Source organism: Sciurus vulgaris (assembly GCF_902686455.1).
Source record: "Sciurus vulgaris genome assembly, chromosome: 3".
NCBI classification, from domain to species: Eukaryota; Metazoa; Chordata; class Mammalia; order Rodentia; family Sciuridae; genus Sciurus; species Sciurus vulgaris.
Window position 1 is genome coordinate 149,601,333 of NC_136463.1, and position 26,075 is coordinate 149,627,407.

The window sequence follows — 26,075 nt, forward strand, 5'->3', positions numbered from 1 at the left end:
TGGGAATCGATCTAACAAAAAAGGTGAAAGACCTCTACAATGAGAACTATAGAATGCTAAAGAAAGAAATTAAAGAAAACCTCCAGAAGATGGAAAGATCTCCCATGTTCTTGGATAGGCAGAATTAATATTGTCAAAATGGCCATACTACCTAAAGTGCTATACAGATTCAATGCAATTCCAATTAAAATCCCAATGACATACCTCACAGAAATAGAGCAAGCAATTATGAAATTCATCTGGAAGAATAAGAAACCCAGAATACCTAAAGCAATCCTTAGCATGAAGAGTGAAGCAGGGGGTATCGCAATATCAGACCTTCAACTATACTACAAAGCAATAGTAACAAAACAGCATGGTATTGTGACACCAAAATAGAAAGGTAAATTAATGGTACAGAATAGGGGACACAGACACAAACCCTAATAAATAGCTTTCTCATATTAGACAAAGGTGCCAAAAACATGCTGTGGAGAAAAGATAGCCTCTTCAACAAATGGTGCTGGGAAAACTGGAAATCCATATGCAGCAGAAGGAAACTAAACCCCTATCTCTCACCCTGCACAAAAATCAACTCAATATGGATCAAGGACTTTGGAATCAGACCAGAGACCCTGCATCTTATAGAAGAAATAGTAGGTCCAAATCTTCAACTTGTTGGCTTAGGATCAGACTTCCTTAACATGACTCCCATAGCACAAGAAATAAAAGCAAGAATCAACCACTGGGATAGATTCAAACTAAAAAGCTTTCTCTCAGCAAAGGATACTATCAGCAATGTGAAGAGAGAACCTATAGAGTGGGAGAAAATTTTTGCCACTCATACTTCAGATAGAGCACTAATTTCCAGAATCTATGAAGAACTCAAAAAACTCTACACCAAGAATACAAATAACCTAATCAACAAATGGGCTAAGGAAATGAACAGACACTTCACAGAAGAAGATGTATAAGCAATCAACAGATATATGAAAAAATGTTCAACATCTCTAGTAATAAGAGAAATGCAAATCAAAACTACCCTAAGATTTCATCTCACCCCAATTAGAATGGCGATTATCAAGAACACAAGCAACAATGGGTGTTGCCGGGGATGTGGAGAAAAAGGTATACTCATACATTGCTGGTGGGGTTGCAAATTAGTGCAGCCACTCTGGAAAGCAGTGTGGAGATTCCTTAGAAAACTTGGAATGGACCCTCCATTTGACCCAGCTATCCCACTCCTTGGCCTATCCCCAAAGGACTTAAAATCAGCATACTACAGAGATACAGCCACATCAATGTTCATAGCTGCTCAATTCACAATAGCCAGACTGTGGAACCAACCTGGATGTCCCTCAATTGATGAGTGGATGAAGAAACTGGTATATATATACAATGGAATATTACTTAGCCATGAAGAATGATAAAATTATGGCATTTGCAGGCAAATGGATGAAATTGGAGAATATCATGGTAAGTGAGATAAGCCAATCTCAAATAAACCAAAGGACAAATGACCTTGCTGATAAGTGGATGAAGATACAAAATGGGGGGTGGGAGGGAGGCAAGTATGGAGGAAGGAGAGACTATATAGAGGGAAAAGAGGGGTGGGAGGGGTGGGGGGGGGAGGAAAAAAATAACAGAATGAACCAAACACCATTATCCTATGTAAATGTATGATTACAGAAATGGTATGCCTCTACTTCATTTACAGAGTTGTATCCCATTTGTTTATAATAAAAAGAAAATAAAATAGTAGACATGTAAATAGCTCAAAAGATAAAACCTCTCTTAAAAGTGACAATATATACATATAAAAACTCTTCACTCCCATCAGAATATTTATTAGTAACAGCATGTTTTCAAAATGACAACTATCTCAAGACTATTAAAATAGAATAATAACTCTATGGCCAACGTGTTCAAAATAAACCCATGAAATTTATGATGTGTAGTAAAGTCATCTATGCTAATCCTCTGGTTCTAATGTTTTAAAAGTAATTCCATTTCAATGCCACCTTCAGTGGGTCCAAGACTGTGACACCTAAATATATAAAAAAACAGGACCTTGATCTTCCACCTCAGGGGAAATTTGAATCCAGGACTCTAAAATTTAGGGGATGTCTGAGGAAAGAATGGAACCAGAAAGAACCCTGAATCTCATCATTCCTTCACAGACTTGTGTAACCCCAGCTCCCATGAGTATGACATGGTAACTCTGTAGCTCTGTTTAGAAGCGGCTGGGTGATTCTGGATTATCTGTCCAAGAGGCCCTTCTCTTCTTCATGACTCTCACAGTGTCTCCGTGGATAGCCTGCTGAAAATATGCCTCATTCCTCACCCAGTGATCTGGAAGGAAGAAGAGAGGCTGTTTGAATTCATGGATGCAGTTCTTAGACCTGAAGCCTGGTGAATACCTCGTGGTACTCTGGTAGCACTGGGTGCACATGCTCTCTCTTCAGCTTCATCTTGAGCTCACAGTGTCTTCAAAACCCAGAGGTGCTTAGGCTCAAGGCCCACATCCTCCAGCTCCTCCTCAGATTCTGATGACCACTCCCTCTTCTTCTGGCCAGAGCACTGAAGTTGAAGCCCAAGTTCTACCCTCTGTGTGGAGTCAGAAAACTTGGATAAATCCACTTCTAGCTTCTCTGAATCTGATGACTGCTTCTCCTTCCACTTCAGGACAGAGGAATGTGTCTGAAGACCAGGATCTGCCCTCTCAGTCAAGTCAGAAAACTGACAAATCCACTTCTACCTCCTTCTCAGAATCAGATGACTACTCCTCTTTTCTCTCTTGGTCAGAGGACAGTGTGAAGGCGGGGTCAGAAAACACTGACAAATTCTGCCTCCATTTCTGAATCTGAAAACTGCATCTCTTCTTTTCTGGACAGAAGACAGTCAGAATCCTGGGTTCTATACTCCGGGTCAAGTCAGAAAACTCTGGCAGATCCACATTCATCTTCTTTGAATCCAGTGATCACCCATGTTCCTCTTCTGCCTGAATGACTGGGGCAGAAGACTGGGGCTGAGTAAAGAAACCAAAGTAAAGGTTCTTTGTTCAGTGTTCAGTATTCAACCTTTTACCATCTAAGCCCAGTCCACCACCAGAAAACCCAGGCCATTTCAGCTCTTGCTTTCTCCTTAGCCATCATTCCATCTTTCCCCTTTGCTGATCTCTATCTCCTCCTGATTTTCTTTTCCGTGACCCCATCTTCATGGTTTTAAAAACTTATCCTCATTGTGCAGACTTTCTCCTTTGCGGGAAATGACCCTGCTTACGTCCCCTCTATCCATTTCTTTTGTTTGGATCATATCTCCAAACCCAGTTCCTCTCTCTGCAGGTTTCTTCTATGTGGACTTCCTTGTCCCACATCCTGTCGTCTTCTCCCAAACGGGGCCTCCTTAGTCTACCTTTCCTGGCTTCTCCACCCCTTGCTCCATGCCATCCACAGTCTCATATCTCTTCGCACTCCAGCTCCCTCATCTTGTGGTCCTGGGACTTTGTCATTCACTAATATCTCCAGGTAGTACTCTGAGGTGCTAGGCTGGGAATCCTGGTCCTGAGAATGGATGCACAGTTGATAAGTGGTCATGAGTTCTCCCAAACTTGCTTCTCTTCCACAAAACCCAGCTCGGATCTGTGCAAACCCTCTGGCATCTGGTTGAACCCGAGCCCTTTTGTACCTCTCCACGTAGGGGAGAAATCTGTGGTGATCAGCCCTGAGGAGAAACTTGTCCACTGTGCTGCCACACAGGCCCCTGGAGTCTGCCCCTTCCTCTCTGCACATTCCCATTTCAGAGCTCAGTCTGGCACCAGAGGGAGAAGAATGTTAAGGAAATTTAGGGAGAGCAGAAATAAGTCCTCTCAAGAGGAAGATGATAAGTATAAAGAAAAGATGAGGCACACTGAATTGTCAGCTGAAAAACTTAAATGAAAGCCCTTGATTTTCAAAGCTGTTCTGCTAAAAGTTACTGGCCTTTACTGTCTTCAGGAATCAGTCCTGAGGACACATCCTAAGGCATCGTTGAGTCTGGGAGAACCTAAAATACAAAACTGCGTGTGCTCACACACTGTTCACATGGTGTCTACAATTTTGGGAGTTTATAGATTAACTAGAAGTCTGCCTCTCAATTCCAATTAATCTCACCCGCATGGCAAATTTGTGAGCTCCAGTATTGCTCTTGAACTACATATTTCACTACCACTTATGTACTGTAAAGAGAAATGTCATATGTACAACAAGAAAAAATGGAACATTCTGCCATTCCAGACACTATTTCCTCCTGAGAAGGGGGAAACACATGGCATGTGAGTGGTACCTGAGGGAACTGGGGAGTTGCTCACAAACCTCCCAGCTGAGGCCCCTGCTTTCTACCTTGGTGACCGAGTCATGCTTTGTGTCTCACTAAAAGTCGTGAATAAATACCTATTCAAAACAAAAAAAATGCATATGTAATATAAGAAATACGTAATCACAGAGAGTAGAATTTTCTTGATATAAGGATTTAGTAAATATTTAGGTTATGGATTAGGCAGTTCTTTCTGGTTGGAATCCCAATGTGGGAATAAACTTAATAGTTTTTTTTTTTTTTAAATAGATCATATTTTTAGAGCAGTTTTAGGTTCCCAGGAAAATTGATCAGAAGGCATAGAGATTTCCCAGATACCCTCCTGCCCCTACACAATCCTCCCTTATTATCACCATCCCCATTGGAGTGGTAAATTATCACAATTGATGACTCTGTATTGACATAGTAAAGTCTAATTTGCATTAGGGTTCACTCTTACAGTTGTATATTCTATGGATTCGGACAAATATAATGACATGCATTCACTATTATAGTATCATACAGAGTACTTTCACTGTCCTAAAAATCTTGTTACCCTTCCCCTGGCAACCACTGATATTTTTACTGTCTTCATAGATTTGCCTTCTCCAGAGTATCATATGGTTGGAATCATACAGTACATGTAGCCTTTTTAGACTGGTTTCTTTCACTTAGTATTTAATTAAGTTTTGGCAATTATGAATAAAACTGCTATAAATATATGTGGGCAGGTTTTTGTGCTCTTTTGGGTAAATACCAAAGAGCATGATTGCTGGATCATATGGTAATAACAATTTGAATTTTGTAAGAAATCACCAAACTGTTTTCCAAAGTGGCTTTATCATTTTGCTTTTCCATCAACGATGAATGAGAGTGCCTGTTGCTCTATATCCTCACCAGCATTTGGTGCTGTCAGTGTTCTGGACTTTGACTATTCTGATAGGTGTATAATGGTATCTTGTTTTGTATAAACAGTTTTGATAAATAATTTTAAAAAGTTAAGAGAAATTTGGGAGTTGAAGATAGCAAGGTTTTTAAAAATTTGTGTAAGACAAATACATATGTTTCTCATTGGAAAACTTGAACTACTACTGGCCAGAATAAAGATAGGTATTTTTATGGAGATATATGTTATATCTTGTGCATGTGAGAAAGAGAAGTTTTTTTCATTCCAATAGAACATGCAAATGTCTGTCAACAAAGAACGTGAAGAAAACACATATTTGAGGTCTGAAATGCTATCCCTTCATGAAGCATCAGCAAAAACACAGGTAAATATTCACTGTTTTAAATGTTATTTAATTTTGTTCAATTAAAGAATCAAGATTAATTCTGATTATACAAATGCATACTATGTATATCATCTAATCATTTACTTTCATAAGATGTGCTTCATCCATGAAGCATTATCAAATTAGCTATAGTTTTCATTTTGATCTCCAAATCCTGTGACACAATAATATATAAGATCTATCACTAAATCATACACTAGTTTACAGTTTGTTTCATTTCTAATTTAGTTGTTAAATATGCCTCTGCAATGAACTTAGAAGCAGTTCAATGGCAAGGGCTACGTATTATACTTTGTATTTTCTGTAGCAAATAGCACAGTAGGAACTTAATGCTTGTTGGATTTTGGAGTTATGTGTAATCATTTTCAGTGAGTTTGTGGTTCCTAAATTTAGCAGATACTTTAAATCTATATTAATACATGCATATATATTTTAGAGAACTGCCATGTATACATCAAACTAGAGTTATCACAGAGCCCAGTGAAGTAGTGTTTATCACTTAAAACAACTTTTCTGTTGGTACAATTTGATTACTACAATCATAGGATCATAATGTATTATGCTTTCTTTATAATAAAGAAAATACAAATATGTCTTTTTATAAAATAATAACAAAACCTACTACTACTACTCTTACTTTACTATTACTAAACTAATAGTAGTTAACATTTTTTCTGAACCCATTTCACATTCTAGGTACAATTGTAAGCACAATATATTACTAACAATTTTGTAATCCTTACAGTACTATGACTTAGAAACTCTTAGTTCCATTTTAAAGATGAAGAAGCTGGTACACAAAAAGTTTTAAGAGTGTAGCTCGTAAGTGACAGTTGGAATTTGAACTCAGGTAATCTGCCTCTAAAGTGGGGGGAAAGAATTATATTTTCGAGGATCAGGTGTTCTCTATGTGTCTCACTTCTAGGTATTCCTTGATGCATGGTTTGTACATCTGGTTATGACTTTTAACATACTCTTTAATGTGTTCCTAGATACTGTATGGCATAGTATAGTATGCTTGCTAGATCATCTTTTATTTATCTTAACATTTTATTTTTTCCTGTTGCCCCTTTGGAGTGATATACTCTTATCCTTGAAGAACTTGTTCATTAAAACACAAGGTCCTTGCCAAGTCTACCTTGTAAAAAATAACTGATAATTCAAAGGAACATTTTTCACAATATAAATTTCAAAATATCAAAAGACAAGAATTATTAACTATGGCTGGTGATTTGTATCTCAGTAACAGAGCATTTGTCTAACATGTATGAGGCCCTTGGTTCAATTCCCAGTATCACTAAATAGAGATTTCTTAAAACTATGTGTATGATCTGTATCACAAAGGTTTTGTTTCATTCTAAAAGATTAATCTCATGATAGTAAATCCATCCATATTTTGCTTTTATCAGTACTATCTTTGATGGCAAAGGAACTTAGATATTTCATGTTATTAGCTAAATAATTCTGAATGCTCATCATGTAGTTATAGAAATCAATTTATACAAGATTGGCTAGGTACCTAAATTGTAAATTCTATTCTACAGATGTCTTGTGCTAATTGATCAGTGATCAAAATTTTGAAGATCAGTAAAATGCCAGATGACTTAGCTGCTCTACCCAATCAACAGATCTCTTCTTTTAATTTAGAATTTTTTAGAATTTGGACTCCAGATATTTTAAAGTACTTTATAAGCTGGTGAAACATTAATTGGAAATAGGTTAAATAAATTTGACTCTATAGTGAGATACTATGCAATCATTAAAAATAATAATATATAAGTGAAATAATTCTTTTTTAAAAGATCTGTGACATGCTATGTATGTTGTCTTAGGCTTCAAATGACCAACTGAGTAGAAAGTGCTCAGAGCTAAGCAGTATGCTTCAGAATGTTACTGTGGAAAATGCCAAGATTATTGCTGACCACCAAGCCATTCTGCAGGTATTCACTTAACACTAGTGAACTTCTGCTAGAAGCAGCAGAAAGCCAACCTAAGAGGTCAGAAAATGTGCATAACCAACTAAATAAATGAAATATTTAAACAATTCCAAAAGTTTACTAAATTATTATTATTTTTATTAGTTTCCAGTTTTCATCAGAGGAATGATTTGGCCTTACACTTGGTATTTTATAATGGTTTCTTTTCAAATATTGTTACTTTTAAGTATGTATTGATGTTAGAAGTTTACAGAATATGCAGCAGACTGGGTAAACCATGTCTCTTGTTATGGACTAGTAGAGGTTTAAAATTATAGAACTGTGGTCAACTCAGTGTGGAACAATAAGAAAGCTTAGACATTAAATCCTATTAAAATAGATTTTATTTATGGAGATAAAACTTGTATATTATAAGTTAGTTTGATGTTTTTGATCAGATATTCTGAAAAATATACTCTATCAAATGGCATCTTAACTTTTAATATTACTCCTAACACTCAGGTAGAGCAAAAAATGATGACACAGACATTTCAAGAACAAAACTTACTGTTGGATGCAGCCCATGCCAGCATCACAAGTGAACTATACACAGTTCAGAATGAGAAAACCCAGCTCCAAACACATCTGTAAGTAAATTAGGGGCAACTTCTTATTCATCTTTTGTTCTTGCACTTGTATTTCTTCAATAAAAGTATTTAATTCCATTATCGCTGGGCCAGCCACAAAGATAAAGATTCTGTCTTCGACAACTCGTTTTGTTAGAACATTTTGGTAACTACTCTCAGGCAGGAGTTATGTTCTATAAGAACATTTTTCATTATTCTGTTAAAATAGAACTCTCATTTAACTTTCATGTCTCCTTGTTCTCTTCCTGCAGGGACCATTTAATCCTTGAGCATAACCAGTGTATACAGAAAGCACAGGATGCTGAGAAGAGGACAGCTGCACAGAAAGAGCTTCTAGAATCAACTATCACAAGATTGAGAGATGAACTGGAAGCATCATTGCAAGAGAAGAAGTGTCTGCTAGAGGATAATGAAAGATTTCAGAGAGAGGTAGGAAAAAGCAGATTTATATTACCTCCTGCTTGCAGTGTGGTGATGCTGTTTTAAAATTCTGTTCTACTCTACGTGCAAAAGACATGAAAAGAAAGAAAATTCAGAGCAGTCTGAGTTACCCTTTAAAAAAATGGCTAGGGGCTAATCTGTGCATTTTGACATATGAAATCATCTGGGCCAAATAGTGTAGTTTACCTTATACAGCATTAGTGAATGTCAAATAATAATTCACACATCCTCTTGTAAGTTAAGGGGTCAGATTTTAAAAATTAATTTTCCCTGAAGGAGTGGGATAGTGGAGGTTAAGGGGAAGAGCCCTTTTTTCCTAGTTAGGAAGGAATCAGCAGAGTCTGACATGCAGGCGTGTCTTTCTACTTGCAGGGCTATTTGTGAAGTCTGCTCTGCCTCAGAGACTCCCTGACTGGCCCCTTTTCTGAGAGGATGTGCTATCTCTGCAGTGTAGGTATTAACTAACATGCAGGATGTGTCTGATATAGTAGAGCCTGTCAACTGCTATAAAATTGACCCATTTCTTTTTCCTCCCTTGGGCAGGTTAATAAAACAGAAAAAGAAATAGCACAAGAGAAAAGCAATTTGGAAAACGAATTAGCTAAAAACAAGGTATTCACATTTTATTTATTGATATTCACTGTATTTAATTTCCTTCTGATTGCTGATAAAGATATCAGATTATCTTAATAAGGAGATGGGTGATTTTTTTTTTATTGTAAACAAATGGGATACATGTTGTTTCTCTGTTTGTACATGGCGTAAAGGCATACAATTTGTGTAATCATAAATTTACATAGAGTAATGTTGTTTGATTCATTCTGTTATTTTTTCCCTTCCCCCCACCCCTCCCACCCCTCTTTACCCTCTATACAGTCGTTCCTTCCTCCATACTTGCCCCCCTCCCTAACCCTAACTCTAACCCTAACACTAACCCTTCCCTCCCCCCCATTATGTGTCATCCTCCACTTATTAGCGATATCATTTGTCCTTTGGCTTTTTGAGATTGGCTTATCTCACTTAGCATGATATTCTCCAATTTCATCCATTTGCCTGCAAAGGCCATAATTTTATCATTTTTTATGGCTGAGTAATATTCCATTGTATATATATACCACAGTTTCTTTATCCACTCATCAATTGAAGGGCATCTAGGTTGGTTCCACAGTCTGGCTATTGTGAATTGAACAGCTATGAACATTGATGTGGCTGTGTCTCTGTAGTATGCTGATTTTAAGTCCTTTGGGTATAGGCCAAGGAGTGGGATAGCCGGGTCAAATGGTGGGTCCATTCCAAGTTTTCTAAGGAATCTCCACACTGCTTTCCAGAGTGGCTGCACTAATTTGAAGCCCCACCAGCAATGTATGAGTGTACCTTTCTTCCCACATCCTCGCCAACACCTGTTGTTGCTCGTATTCTTGATAATCGCCATTCTAATTGGGGTGAGATGGAATCTTAGGGTGGTTTTGATTTGCATTTCTCTTATTACTAGAGATGTTGAACATTTTTCCATATGTTTGTTGATTGCTTGTAGATCTTCTTCTGTGAAGTGTCTATTCATTTCCTTAGCCCATTTGTCGACTGGATTATTTGAATTCTTGGAGTAGAGTTTTTTGAGTTCTTCATAGATTCTGGAGATTAGTGCTCTATCTGAAGTATGATTGGCAAAGATATTCTCCCACTCTGTAGGCTCTTTCTTCGCATTGCTGATAGTTTCCTTTGCTGAGAGAAAGCTTTTTAGTTTGAATCTATCCCAGTGGTTGATTCTAGCTTTTATTTCTTATGCTATGGGAGTCCTGTTAAGGAAGTCTGATCCTAGACCAACAAGGTGAAGATTTGGACCTACTTTTTCTTCTATAATCTGCAGGGTCTCTGATCTGATTCCGAGGTCCTTAATCCATTTTGAGTTTAGTTTCGTGCATGGTGAGAGATATGGGTTTAGTTTCATTCTGTTGCATATGGATTTCCAATTTTCCCAGCACCATTTGTTGAAGAGGCTATCTTTTCTCCATTGCATATTTTTGGCCCCTTTGTCTAGTATGAGAAAATTGTATTTATTTGGGTTTGTGTCCGTGTCCTCTATTCTATACCATTGATCTACCTTTCTATTTTGGTACCAATACCATGCCATTTTTGTTACTATTGCTTTGTAGTAGAGTTGAAGATCTGGTATTGCAATACCCCCTGTTTCACTCTTCCTGCTAAGTATTGCTTTAGCTATTCTGGGTTTCTTATTCTTCCAGATGAATTTCATAATTGCTTGCTCTATTTCTGTAAGGTACATCATTGGGATTTTAATTGGAATTGCATTGAATTTGTATAGCACTTTAGGTAGTATGGCCATTTTGACAATATTAATTCTTCCTATCCAAGAACATGGAAGATCTTTCCATCTTCTAAGGTGTTCTTTAATTTCTTTCTTTAGTGTTGTATAGTTCTCCTTGTAGAGGTCTTTCACCTTTTTTGTGAGATTGATTCCCAAGTATTTTATTTTTTTCGAGGCTATTGTGAATGGGGTAGTTTTCGTAATTTCTCTTTCTGAAGATTCATCACTTATGTATAAAAATGCGTTGGATTTATGGGCATTGATCTTGTAACCTGCTACTTTACTGAATTCACTTATGAGTTCTAAGAGTTTTCTGGTGGAATTTCCAGGTTCCTCTAAATATATAATCAGTCATCAGCCAACAGGGATAGTTTGAGTTCTTCTTTCCCAATTCGTATCCCTTTAATCTCTTTGGTTTGTCTAATTGCTCTGGCCAGAGTCTCAAGAACGATGTTGAATAGAAGTGGTGAAAGAGGGCATCCCTGCCTTGTTCCAGTTTTTAGGGGGAATGCTTTCAGTTTTTCACCATTTAGAATGATATTAGCCATGGGCTTAGCATAAATGGCCTTTACAATGTTAAGGAATGTTCCTACTATCCCTATTTTTTCTAGTGTTTTGAGCATGAAGGGGTGCTGTATTTTATCAAATGCTTTTTCTGCATCTATTGAAATAATCATGTGATTCTTGACTTTAAGTCTATTAATGTGGTGAATTACGTTTATTGATTTCCTGATGTTGAACCAACCTTGCATCCCTGGGATGAAACCCACTTGATCATGGTGCACTATCTTTTTAATATGTTTTTGTATGCGATTTGCTAAAATTTTGTTGAGAATTTTTGCATCGATGTTCATTAAGGATATTGGTCTGAAATTTTCTTTCCTTGATGAGTCTCTGTCTGGTTTAGGTATCAGGGTGATATTGGCTTCATAGAATAAGTTTGGGAGGGTTCCCTCCTCTTCTATTTTATGGAATACTTTGAGAAGTATTGGAATGAGCTCTTCTTTAAAGGTTTTGTAGAACTCGGCTGAGAACCCATCTGGTCCCGGACTTTTCTTTGTTGGTAGGCTTTTGATGACTTCTTCTATTTCAGTACTTGAAATTGGTCTATTTAAATTGTTTATGTCCTCCTCGTTCAGTTTAGGCAATTCATATGTCTCTAGAAACCTGTTGATGCCTTCAAAATTTTCTATTTTGTTGGAGTATAGATTTTCAAAATAGCTTCTAATTATGTTTTGTATTTCAATCCTGTCTGTTGTGATATTTCCTTGTTCATTCCGAATTTTAGTGATTTGGGTTTTCTCTCGTCTTCTCTTTGTTAGTGTGGCTAAAGGTTTATCAATTTTGTTTATTTTTTCGAAGAACCAACTATTTATTTTGTCAATTTTTTGTATTGTTTCTTTTGTTTCAATTTCATTGATTTCAGCTCTGAGTTTAACTACTTCCTGTCTTCTACTACTTTTGGTGCTGTTCTGTTCTTCTTTTTCTAGGGCTTTGAGCTGTAGTGTTAGGTTGTTTACTTGTTGAGTTTTACTTCTTTTATTAAATGCGCTCCATGAAATAAATTTCCCTCTAAGTACTGCTTTCATAGTGTCCCAGAGATTTTGATATGATGTTTCTTTGTTCTCATTTACCTCTAAGAATTTTTTAATTTCCTTCCTAATATCTTCTGTTATCCATTCATCATATAGTAGCATATTGTTTAATCTCCAGATGTTGGAATAGTTTCTGTGTTTTACTCTTTCATGTATTTCTAAATTCAATCCATTATAATCTGATAGAATACATGGTAGTGTCTCTATCTTCTTGTATTTGCTAACATTAGCTTTGTGGCATAATATATGGTCTATTTTAGAGAAAGATCCATGTGCTGCTGAGAAGAAAGTGTATTCGCTCTTGGTTGGATGGTATATTTTATAAATGTCCGTTAAGTCTAAATTATTGATTGTGTTATTGAGATCTATGGTTTCTTTGTTCAATTTTTTGTCTGGAAGATCTGTCCAGTGGTGAGAGAGGCGTGTTAAAATCACCTAGTATTATTGTGTTATGGTCTATTTGGTTTCTGAAATTGAGAAGGATTTGTTTGACATACATGGATGAGCCACTGTTTGGGGCATAGATGTTTATGATTGTTATATCTTGCTGATTTATGCTTCCCTTAAGCAGTATGAAATGACCTTCTTTATCCCTTCTGACTAACTTTGGCTTGAAGTCCACATTATCGGAAATGAGGATGGATACTCCAGCTTTTTTGCTGAGTCCATGTGTATGGTATGTTTTTCCCCATCCTTTTACCTTTAGTTATGGATATCTTTTTCTATGAGGTGAGTCTCTTGCAGGCAACATATTGTTGGATCTTTCTTTTTAATCCAATCTGCCAGTCTATGTCTTTTGATTGATGAATTCAGGCCATTAACATTCAGGGTTATTATAGAGATATGATTTGGTTTCCCGGTCATTTGGTTCATTTTTAAAATTTTATTTATTTATTTGTTTGACACAACTTGTTTCCTCCTTTATTTGACAATTCCTTTAGGATAATTCCTCCCTTTGCTGATTTGCTTCTTTGTTTTTCATCTCTTCCTCATGGAATATTTTGCTGAGAATGTTCTGTAATGCTGGCTTTCTTTTTGTAAATTCTTTTAGCTTTTGTTTATCATGGAAGGATTTTATTTCATCGTCAAATTTGAAGGTAAGTTTTGCTGGGTATAAGATTCTTGGTTGGCATCCATTTTCTTTCAGGGCTTGAAAAATGTTGTTCCAGGCCCTTGTAGCTTTTAGGGTCTGGATTGAAAACTCTGCTGATATCCGTATTGGTTTCCCCCTGAATGTAATTTGGTTCTTTTCTCTCACAGCCTTTAAAATTCTGTCTTTATTTTGTATGTTAGGTATTTTCATTATAATGTGCCTTGGTGTGGGTCTGTTGTAATTTTGTGTATTTGGAGTCCTATAAGCCTCTTGAACTTGATTTTCCATTTCATTCTTCAGATTTGGGAAATTTTCTGATATTATTTCATTGAATAGGTTGTTCATTCCTTTGGCTTGTGTCTCTAGGCCTTCCTCAATCCCAATAATTCTTAAATTTGGCCTTTTGATGATATCCCATAGTTCTTGTAGATTCTGTTCATGATTTCTTACCATCTTCTCTGTTTGTTCAACTTTGTTTTCAAGGTTAAATATTTTGTCTTCAATGTCTGAGGTTCTGTCTTCCAGGTGTTCTATCCTATTGGATATGCTTTCTATGGAGTTCTTAATTTGGTTTATTGTTTCCTTCAAGTCAAGGATTTCTGTTTGGTTTTTTTTCAATATCTCTAACTCTTTATTGAAATGATCTTTTGCTTCCTGTATTTGCTCTTTTAACTTTCGATTGGTGCGATCAATCAATCCCTGCATTTGCTCTTTCATCTCATCATTCAGTGCGTGCATTTGCTCTTTCATCTCATCGTTTGCTTCTCTGATCATTTTAATTATGTACATTCTGAACTCCTTTTCTGTCATTTCTTCTGCCATGCTGTCACTGGGTTTTATTGATGTAACATCTAGATTTGTTTGCAGCATTTTCTTTCCTTGTTTTCTCATATTGTTCAGGTATCAGAGGACCGCTGAGATATTGCAGATTTCCTCTATTGACTTACAATGTCCCTGAAGATTTCTATATATATCCCCCCTTAGCCTTCAGTAGGCTGAAGTCTTGGAGGAAGTTGATAATGCGGTGCTCCACAAGGAAGCTGCCTCTCTAGGAGTGGTGGCCTTCAGGTGGGGTATAATCCCTGCTAGTGGGCAGAGGTGCCTCCACTTGTTGACCAATGGTCATCCAAAGGGGACCTAGGCTGCTGGCTGAGGCAAGGCCTGTTTGGGCCTGAGTCTCTGGTTTTACCGTCCTTGTGGGGAAACCTCACCCAGCAGGGAAGACTCACCCGGTGGGGAGGTCTCGCTGGTCAGTTCCCTCCTAGAGGTTCCCCTCAATTTACAGCTACCGCCTGGGCTGGGCTGCCTTCCTCTGCAAAGTTCCCAGGGGCCCGGCCCTACCTCCTGGGCCTGGGAGCCTCACCCTTTGCAGATGACTCTCCTTAGGATGCCCTTCCTCAGAGAATCTGCCCGCAGGCCTGGAACCTTCGCTCCGCCCTAAGGCTGTCTCTGTGTGACTCTTCCACCAAGAAGCCTCCTAGATCCTGGGACCCTGCTCTGCACCTAATCGCCTGGCTATGCGGCCCCTCCTCTGAGCAGCCACCTGGGGCCCTGTACAATCGCTCTGAATCCCAGAGACCCGCCACACGCCTCTTCCTCCAGACAGCCGCCCAGTATTCCGGTGGGGTCACTAGGAGTCCAAGAAACTCACTGCGTGCCTCCTCCTCCCACCAACCCCCCATAGCCCTGGGCAGTCAATCACTCCACGTCGAAGTGACCCTCCCCGTTCCTCCTCCTTCTCCAGATAACCCCCAGGGTGTTCAGGAGCGGTCGCTCTGAGTGGCTCTGAGTCCACGTGACCCGCAGCACGGGTCCTCTGGGCCACCGCCCGGAGCTCTGGTGCGGCCACTCAAGACCAAGCGACCCACCACGCTTCTCCTCCAGGCAGCCCCCCTGTGTTCAGGAGCTGTCCCTTTACGTCCAAACAACTCACCACTCGCCTTCTCCTCTGAGCAGCCGCCTGGAGCGCTAATGCTGTCACTGGGAGTCCAAAGGACCCGCCGCGCTCCTCCCCTCCTCCTCCTCCTACTCCTCTGGGCAGGCCCCGGGGTTCAGAAGTGGTCTGAGTCCAAACAGCTTGCCACGCAGCCCCTTCTCTGGCAACCGCCTGTAGCTCTGGTGTAGTCACCCCGAATCCAAGCGGCCGCGCTCCTCCTCCTCCTCCTCGTCCTCAGGGCAGGCCCCGGTGTTCAGAAGCGTGGTTCTGAGTCCAAACAGCTCGCCACGCAGCTTCTCCTCTGGCAACCGCCTGTAGCTCTGGTGCAGTCACTCCAAATCCAAGTGGTCATGCTCCTCCTCCTCCTCCTTAGGGCAGGCCCCGGTGTCCTGAGTCCACACAGCTCTCCTCGCCACTCTTCCCCTGGGCAGCCGCCAGAGCCCCAGTGGTTGCTCCTAGTCCCAGCGCCGTGCCGAGCGGCCTCCTTTACGGCGCTCCCAGCTGTCCGAGTTCACTGCTCCAGCGGGGGGAGGGGCGTCTCGCCGGCAGTTCTACTTCACAAAGTTTCCTGCGTTCCGGGACCACCGTCCCATCCGGGATGCCTCCCCAGGGGGTGAGAGTCACCCGGCTGCTTTGAGTTGGTCCCAAGCGTCTCAATATCTCCTCTTTTGAATCCTGAGTCCTGGAGCAACATGAAATGCAGCCACCCTCTAGGCCGCCATCTTGAAACCAGGGTGATTTTTTGATTACCAAGTTGTGGGAGGAAAGGGAGTCACAAAGCTGGTGCTACTTGGAGCATTCCAATCACTGCAGCAGAAGGGTGCTTCCGGGGGACTTTTGCTTATTGAACATAGAGAATGTGCCAGTGAGTCTTCACTGCCTTTGGCCCCAGTGTTCCCTGAGAGTGAGCTAATGGGCCTGTGAGAGACAAAGGGATGTTTGCAGACACTGCTGATTTAAAAAAAAAAAAGCTAATTAACTTAGACTTCCTAAGCACCTAGTAGCACCTGCCATTTTATTTTGAAGGTACCCTTTTCTGTTTTTCTTTTTAAAATTTTTTCAGAAACTGAGACATAATATTGGTACGTCTTTATTGGGTACATTATGGTAATTCAGTACATGTGTTCAATGTATAGTAATCAAACCAGGGGAATAAGTACTTCCATCTCTTAAAACATTAACTATATTTATATATATTAGGAATATTATATTCTTTTTCTCTAAACATTTGGAAATACATTATTTTAACCAATAGTTACCCTACTATGCTATAGAAAACCAGAACTAATTCTTCCTCCTGGTAGTTTTGGTGGCCCTTATGTAACTCTTACCCCTGCCCCTTGCTCTTTTGGTCTCTAGTGACCACTATTCCATTCTTCTGTGGCAGCAACTTTTTAGTTTCCTCAAGGGAATGAGAACGTGTGATATTTGTCTTTCTGATTTCATTTAACATGGTCACCTCCCGTTCCATCCATGTTGCTACAAATGACAGGACTTCATACTTTTTATGGCTGAGTAATATTCTATTAGGTATATGTACCACATTCTCTTTATCCATTTATCCACTGATGAGCATCTGAGTTGATTCCATATCTTAGCTAATGTGAATAGTACTGCAGTAAACATGGGGATGCAGGTATCTCTTCAGTATAATGATTTCATCTCATTTGAGTATATGCCCATTAGTGGGATTGCTGGATCATATGGTAGTTCTGTTTTTAGTTTTTTAAGGAATCCCCACACTGTTTTCTATAACCATTCTACTAATTTACATTTCCACTAACAGCTTATATGAATTCCTCATTCACCACATCTTTTCCAGCATTCATTACAGTTTGTCCTTTTGGTAATAGCTATTCTGAATGGGACAAGATGTTATCTCATTAGTTTTGATTTTTATTTCCCTGATGATCAGTGAGATAAACATTTTTTTTTTCACATACTTGTTGGCCATTTGTATGTCCTTTTTTTTAGAAGTATCTATTTAGATCTTTATCTTTAGCCCATTTTTAATTGGATTATTTCTTTGGTGTTCAGTTTTTATAGTTGCTTATGTATGCTGGATGTTAGACTTGTTGGAGGCAGAGTTTGCAAATATTTTCTCCCATTCTGTTGGTTCTCTCTTAATTCTATTATTTCCTTTCCTGTGCATTTGATAAAAACCCATTTTTCTATTTTTAGTTTTGTCGCTTGTGCCTTTGGGTTTATGTCCAAAATAATCTTTGCCTATACCAATGTCTTGAAATGGTTTCCCTATGTTTTCTTGTGGTAATTTAATAGTTTCAGGTGTTACATTTGGGTCTTTGATCCATTTTCATTTTAATTTTGTACATGACAAGAGGAATAGATCTAGTTTCATTTTTCTGCATATGTATTTCCAGTTTTGCCAGCACCATTTATTGAAGAGACTGTCTTTTCTGCACTGTATGCCCATGGTACCTTTGTCAAAAATCAGTTGCCTGTATGTATGTGGATAAATTTCTGGGTTCCCTATTCTGTTTATAGGTCTATGTGTTGGTTTTTACACCAGTATTATTTTAGTTATAGTTTCGTAATATATTTTGAAGAGAGGTATTGTGCTTTTTAAATTTTTTGCTTAGGATAACTTTGGCTATTCTAGGTCTTCTGTGGTTCCACAAGAATTTTAGGATTGTGTTTTCTATTTCTATGAAGAACGTGATTGGTATTTTTAGGGACTGCATTGAATCTGTAGATCACTTTGGGTAGTATCGTGAACAGTTTTTATTCTTCTAATCCATGAACATGGGATATCTTTCCATCTTTTTGTGTCCTCTATAATTTTTTTTATTAACATTTTATAGTTTTCATCGTGGAGATCTTTCATTTCCTTGCTTAAATTTATTCCTAAATATTTTTGTAGCTGTTGTGAATAGTTTTCTTGATTTCTTTTTTAGCAAGCTCATCATTTCAGTATTAAAATACTATATTTTTTTTGTAAGTTCATTTTGTATCCTTCAGTATTACTGTATCAGCTCTAACAGATCTTTTGATGTGGAATATTTAGGTTTGTCTATGTATGTATAAAATTTTGCTAACTATAAAATTTGCTAACATGGATAATTTAACTTTTGTCTTTACAATTTAGATGGCCTTTATTTCTTTCTCTGGACTAATTGCTCTTGCCGAGGCTTACAATATCCATTAAATAAGAGAGGTTTAAGTGGACATTCTGTCCTGTTCCAGATCTTAGAGAAAATGCTTTTGTCTTTTGCCTATTCATTATGTTATTGGCCTTGGGTTTTTCATTCATAGGCTTTAGTGATTTTTTTTTCTTTTTTTCTTTTTTTTTTTTTTTTTCAATTTATACTGGGAATTGAACCCAAGGGTGTTTTACCACTGGACTATGTCCCCAGCCCCTTTTTATTTTTTATTTTGAGACAGGGCCTTGCTAAACTGCTTAGGGCTTCATTAAGGTGCTAAGGCTGGTGTTGAACTTGAGATCCTCTAGCCTTAGCCTCCTAAAGTTGCTGGAATGACAGGCATGCGTCATCATGCCCTGCTAATTATTTTGATGTATATTCTTTTAATACCTAATTTGTTGACAGTTTTTAATCATGAAAGGATATTGGAACTTATCAAAAGATTTTTCAGCATCTATTGAGAGGATCATATGGTTTTTGTCTTTCATTTTACTGATATCTTCTATCATATTTATTGATTTGTATATGTGGAACCATCTTTGCATTCTTGGAATGAATTCTACTTGATCATATGCAGATCATTTATAATCTGTTTTATGTGTTACTGGATTTTGTTTGCTATTATTTTGGTAAGAAATTTTTGCTTCTATGTTCATTGGGGATTTTGATGTATAGTTTTCCTTTTGGTTGTTGTTATATCTTTGTCTGGTTTTAATATCAGGGTAATATTTGCCTTGTAAAAAGTATCTGACAGTGTTACTGCCATTTCCATTTTTTTTTTTCTTTTTCGCAGTAGTTTAAGAAGAGTTGAAATTAGTTCATCTTTAAATGTTTTGTAGAATTCACCAGTACAACCATCAGGTCTTAGAAATTTTTTTTAGATGGGAGCCTTAATTACTGCTTCAATATCATTACTCATTATTGATCTGTTTAGATCTTTGGTTTCTCCTTGATTCAACTTTTAGGTTTTCTGAATCTTTAGCATATAAAATTTTTCATAGTAGTTTCTGTGATCCTTTCTATTTCTGAGGTATGTGTTATAATGTCTGATTTTTTTTGTTTGTTTTCCTCTTTGCTGGTCAGTCTAGTTAAAGGTTTGTCATTTTTGTGTTTTTGAAATACCAACTGTGATTCATTGATTTTTTTTTTATTTGTTTCAGTTTTATTTATTTCTGCTTATTATTTCTTTATTTCTACTAATTTGGAGTTTGATCTTTTCTATGTCCTTGAGGTACACTTAATATTTATTTGAAATCTATTTTTTTGATGCATGCATTTATTTCTGTATAATTTCTACAATTTTACTCTATGTACTGCTTTTGCTGTATCAGATTTTGATGTTTTGCTTTCATTTTAATTTTTAAGACATTTTTGATTTCCCATTTAATTTCATAAATTACATATTGATCAGGCTGGGGAGATAGCTCAGTCGGTAGAGTGCTTGCCTTGCAGGCACAGGGCCCTGAGTTTGATCCCCAGCACCACAAAAAAAAAAAAAAAAAAAAAAAAGAAAAAAAAAGAAAAGAAAGAATTACATATTGATCATTTAGGAATATATTGTTCAATTTCCAAGTATTTTGTACTTTCCATTATTCTTGTTGACCTGTAAGTTTATTCTGTTATAGTCAAGGAGATAAATGATAGAATTTCAGTTTTTTTTTTTTTTAATTTATTGAGACTTGATTTGCTGCCTACCATGATCTGTCCTGAGAAATGTTTCATGTATGGATAAGAAAAATATAATATTCTGCTGCTCTTGGATAAAATATTCTGTAAATGTCTCTTAAGCACATTTGCTCTATAGTATGATTTAACTATAGTGTTTTTAAATTGATTTATCTGTCAGGATTAACTGTCCATTGAGGACTGTAGGGCACTGAAGTCTCTAACTTTTATCGTATTGAAACCTGTCACTCCCTTTATATAAAATATTTGTTTTATATTTGTATATTAGGGAAGTCTAGTATTGGGTGTATATATATTTATAATTGCCATAACTTATTGATGAATTATTTTATAAATATATAATGAACTATATAATTTTTATAGTTTTTGATTGAAAATCTGCTTCATCCTGCTCACTTTTGGTTTTCGTTTGCATACTATATTTTTTCCTTTTACTCTCACTGTGTGTATATTTACCAATGAAGTGAGTTTATTGTAGGCATCATATAGTTGGATCTTATTTTTTGTTTAATCCATTCAGCAAATCTGTCTTTTAATTCATTTATATTCAAGGTTATTTTTATGGTTTCAATATTAAATGTCTTTACAAAGCTCATGTGTAGAAAGCTTGGTACCAAGCTAATGGTGCTATTGGGAAGTAGTGAAAACTATAGGAAACTGGGCCTTGTTAGAGGAAGCAGGTCACTGGGAGTATGCCTTTTAAAAGTGTATTTTTTCCCTCATGCTTGCTTTGCATGTGTTCTTTCTCTTTCTTTCACTCCCCCTTCTCTTCCACGCTCAGGTGAGCTGTCATGAAGTGAGCAGCTTTGCTTTGCCATTCCATCCCTGCGGTGATGTTCTTCCTCACTACAGCCCCAGAATCAACAGAACCAAGAAGTCAGAAACTGAACCTCTGAAACAATGAGCCAAAACAAATCTTTCTTTGTCTAAGTTGATTTTATTGGGTATTTGATCACAGCCACTGTGATTAACACGGTTATTAACAGGTTCAAGTTCCCTTCTGTCATTTTTTTTTGTTTTATATTCCATGTTCCTTTTTACTTCTCTTATTATTTATCTTTGTAATTGGGTATTTTCTTGCCATGGTTAAGTTTGATTCTCTTTTCTTTTTCATGTATCTGTTCTTTTAGTGTGTTTTGTACACTTGTGTGTTTTCATGATGGTGGTTATTGTTCTTTTGTTTCTAGCATAGGACTACTTTAAGCTGTTCTCATAGAGCTGGTCTGGTGGTGAATTCCCTCAGTTTCTGCTTATCTGGGAAAGACTATTTCTTCTTCACTTCTAAAGGGGAGTTTTTCTGTGTATAGGGTTCTTGGTTGGCAGGGTTTTTTCTTTCAGGATTATGAATATATCATCTCATTCTGTTCTGGTTTGTGAGATTTCAGTTGAGAAATCTGCTGTTAGTCTAATAGACATTCTCTTATATGTGATTAGATGCTTTTCTCTTACTATTCTTAAAATTCCATATTTTACCACATAATCATCACAGATTTTATGACAGAATTTTTTGCACAAAAGCGGGATGCACCCATTATAAAGAGCTTTAAAAAAATCATGCTATTACATTAAAATAATGTATTACTAAATTATCTTTGGTGTGAGATTAGGATATGTGGAATACTTGTGAACATACATCAAAATCGAATAGTCCAAATTGATACACTTAATTTCATCATGGTAGTTTAGTGAACATTTTTCTGGTATGAAAAAAAGAGTAACATAGTTGTTATTGATCTGTTCATTATAGTTAAAATACTGCACTTGAAAAAAATTACAATATTGCAAAATCTGAACTTACAAAATCTGTGTCTGGAAATTGTGCACTGCTGTCATTTGTTTTGTGTGCTACTGTCATTGTTTCATCATCTGATACTGTTCTCAGCACCACTCATATAACATGTGCTCCCTGTTAGTGCTGTGTATTCTACACAAAGCATGCAAGCTGACTTTTAGAAATACATTGACCATGTGTGTATAATGAGAATCATAGGCTCATAGCTTACGATGCATGAGAAGACAAGTACATCCATATGCCTCTGGTGAATACCATGCTGTTCTGTGAATCCAGTGAACTCAAAAGACCTTTCTTGAAGTTCAGATTTTTTTTGTTCTGTTTACCTTTTAAGCAGCATGATGAACAGAATTATGCCTTGTGATGATTACACAATGAGATAATGAACCAATATTTGGTCTGGAAAAGCAGAGTGACAATTATGTGGTAAAATATGATTCTGTCTTGGACTTTTGACATTTTGACTACAGTATTCCTTGATGAAGATCTCTTTTAGATGAATGTACTTGGGGACCTTCAAGCTTCTTGCTTCTGGATTCATATCTATTTGAATACTTGGGAAGTTTACCATTACTTAAAAATTTTTTTACTTTTTATTTTTAGTTCATATGGCAGTAGAATGTATTTTGACATATTTTATGTAAGTGGAATATAACTTCCCATTCTTATGGTTGTGCATGTTGTGAAGTAACACTGATCATGAATTCATATACGAACATAGGAAAGTTATGTCTGATTCATCCTACTGTCTTTCCTATTCCCATCCCTTCTCCCTTCCCTTCATTACCCTTTGTCTAATTCAATGAACTTCTGTTCTTCCCTCCCCCTGCACCTATTGTGAGTCAGCATTCACATATCAGAGAGAAAATCCAGGTTTTGGGGATGGCCTTATTTTACTTAGTTAGCATGATAGTCTTCAGTTCCATCAATTTACTAAAAAATGCCATCATTCCATTCCTCTTTACAACTAAGTAATGTTTTCACCTATTTTGTAAACCAGGTTTTTATTTACTCCTTTTTAAAATTTTTTCCTTCCTTCCTTCCTTCCTTCCTTCCTTCCTTCCTTCCTTCCTTCCTTCCTCCTTCTTTCTTTCTTCTTACTGAGTTAATTCAAAAGACCTTTCTTAAAGTTTAGAAATTTTTTGTTCTGTTTGTTCTGTTGTGAAAATTTTTTGTTGTGGATTTCTTGTTGGTTCTTTTTCTGATTTCTTTCGTTAATTTCTTACTCATATCCTGACTTTTTTTTTTTTTTTTCTTACTAGGGATTGAACCCAAGGATGCCCTATTACTCAGCTATATTCCCAGCCCTTTTTATTTATTTTTTATTTGGAGACAGGGTGTCACTAAGTTGCCATGGCTGACCTCAAATTGAGATCCTCTGGTCTGGCATCACCTCCTGAGTCACTGAAATTACAGGCATGTACCTAAGTTGTTTTCTCATTTCTTTGTATTAACTGTCTGTGATCTCGTACATCTTACTCATTTTCCCAGAATTATTATCTTAAATTCTTTTTCAGGTATTTTGCATATTTTCCTCAAACAGGCATCTGTCTCCAGAGAACTATTGTGTTGCTTTGGAAGTGTCATATTTCCTTTCCTGATTTTTATGTCCTTACACTGAAGTTTGTGTATCTAGTATAACCAGTCATCTTTCCAGTTTTCTGGAATACCTTTTGTAGGCAAAATTTTTCATTTAGATGGACGTAGGATGTGAGTTGGGTAGGCTTTTGGACTGTAGTTATAGGTGAGCTCAAAAGTAGCCTCAATGTGACTTTTTATTCTGTTTAGATATATATGACAGTAGAGTGTATTTTGACATATTATACATACCTGGTATATAACTTCCCATTCTGGTGGTTGTACATGATGTGGTACTGGCCATGTTTTCATATATGAACGTAAGAAAGTGATGTCCAATTCATTCTACTGTCTTTCCTATTCCCATTCCCCTCCCTTTCATTTATTCCTCTTTGTCTAATTCAGTGAACTTCTATTCCCCTTGCTCCCACCTTTTTGTGTGTTAGCTGCCACATACCATCAAGAGAACATGCAACCTTTGGTTTTTTTGGGTTTGGCTTATTTCACTTAGCATGATATTCTCCAATTCCATCCATTTACTAACAAGTGCCATAATATCATTCTTCTTTATGGCTTAGTAATATTCTATTGTGTATATATACCACATTTTCTTCATCCATTCATCTGTTGAAGGGCATCTGGATTGGTTTCATAGCTTAGCTATTGTGAATTAAGCTTCAGTAAACATTGCTGTGGCTACATCACTTTAATATGCTAATTTATTTTTAATTAAATTTTTTATTTTTTAAATTTCTGATTAGTTATATGACAGGATGCATTTAGACATATTGTACACAAATGAAGCACAATTTCACCTTCCTCTGGCTGAACACAGTGCAGTCACACTAGTAGTGTATTCATACATGTATATAGGATAATAATGTTTATTTCATTGCATCATCCTTCCAATCCTCTTGCCCTCACCCCTTCCTCACTCCTCTCTGCACAATTCAAAGTCCCTTCACCACCACCCCCAATTAGGGATCAATACCTGCTTATCAAAGAAAACATTCAGCCTTTGTTATTTGGGTTTGGCTTTTGTAACTTAGCATGATATTCTCCATCTCCATCCATTTACCAGCAAATGTCATAGTTTAATTCTTCTTTAAGGCTGAGTAATATTACATTGTGTATATGTACCACATTTTCTTTATCCATTCATCTGTTGAGGGGCACTTAGGTTGGTTCCATAGCTTAGCTATTGTGAACTGAGCTGCTATAAATACTAATGTGACTGCATCACTGTAGTGTGCTGATTTTAAGACCTTTAGGTGTAAACCAAGGAGTGGGATAACTGGGTCAAATGGTGGTTCCATTCCAAGTTTTTTGAGGAATTCCCACACTGCTTTCCATAATGGTTACACCAATTTGCACTCCTACCAGCAATGTAAGAGTGTACTTTTTTCCCCATGTTCTTGCCAACACTTATTGTTGCTTGTATTCTTGATAATTGCCATTCTGACTGGAGTGAGTTGAAATCTTAGTTTTGATTTGCATTTCTGTAATTGCAAGAGATGATGAACATTTTTTCATGTTTGTTGATTGATTGTCTTTCTTCTTCTGTGAAGTATCTGTTCAGTTCCTTAGCCCATTTATTGATTGGATTATTTGCTTTTTGGTGTTAAGTTTTTTGAGTTCTTTATATATCCTGGAATTAGTGCTCTATCTGAAGTACATGTGGTAAAGATTTTTCTCCCATTCTCTAGACTCTCTCTTCATGTTTTTGATTGTTTCCTTTGGTCAAAAGAAGCTTTTTTAGTTTGAATTCATCCCATTTATTGATTCTTGATTTTACTTCTTGTGCTTTAGGAGTCTTGTTAAGGGAGTCAAGTCCTAAACCAACACGATGAAGATTTGGGCCTACTTTTTCTTCTATTAGATGCAGGATCTCTTTTCTAGTTCCTAAGTCTTTGATCCACTTTGAGTTGAGTTTTGTACAGGGTAAGAAATCGAGGTTTAATTTCATTTTGCTACGTATAGATATCCAGTTTTCCCAGTTCCGCTTGTTGAAAAGGCTATCTCCTTTCTCCAATGTATGTGTATGGTGCCTTTGTCTAGTATGCGATAACCATATTTATGTGGGTTTGTCTCTGTGTCTTCTATTCTGTACCATTGGTCTGTGTGTCTCTTTTGGTGCCAACACTGTGCTGTTTATGTTACTATAGCTCTGTAGTATAGTTTAATGTCTGGTATTGTGATGCCTCCTGCTTTACTTTTCTTGTTAAGGATTGCTTTGTCTATTCTGGGTCTCTTATTTTTCCAAATGAATTTCATGACTGCTTTTTCTTGTTCTATGAAGAG

The 26,075-nt window shown here is 37.1% G+C and overlaps 1 protein-coding gene across 5 annotated transcripts in view; it reads left to right on the forward strand.

The window, feature by feature from the left end:
- CCDC150 (coiled-coil domain containing 150) overlaps positions 1 to 26,075 on the forward strand; it is a 111,807-nt gene that overhangs the window by 33,344 nt on the left and 52,388 nt on the right. For 3 of the 5 annotated variants that reach the window (XM_079132571.1, XM_079132573.1, XM_079132572.1), the window contains exons 9-13: positions 5,490 to 5,582; positions 7,436 to 7,543; positions 8,042 to 8,166; positions 8,418 to 8,595; positions 9,151 to 9,219. In XM_079132571.1, the coding sequence (XP_078988697.1) occupies positions 5,490 to 5,582; positions 7,436 to 7,543; positions 8,042 to 8,166; positions 8,418 to 8,595; positions 9,151 to 9,219 (573 nt within the window). The remainder of the gene's footprint in view (positions 1 to 5,489; positions 5,583 to 7,435; positions 7,544 to 8,041; positions 8,167 to 8,417; positions 8,596 to 9,150; positions 9,220 to 26,075) is intronic. The other 2 variants (XM_079132574.1, XM_079132575.1) reach the window with 1 other exon arrangement.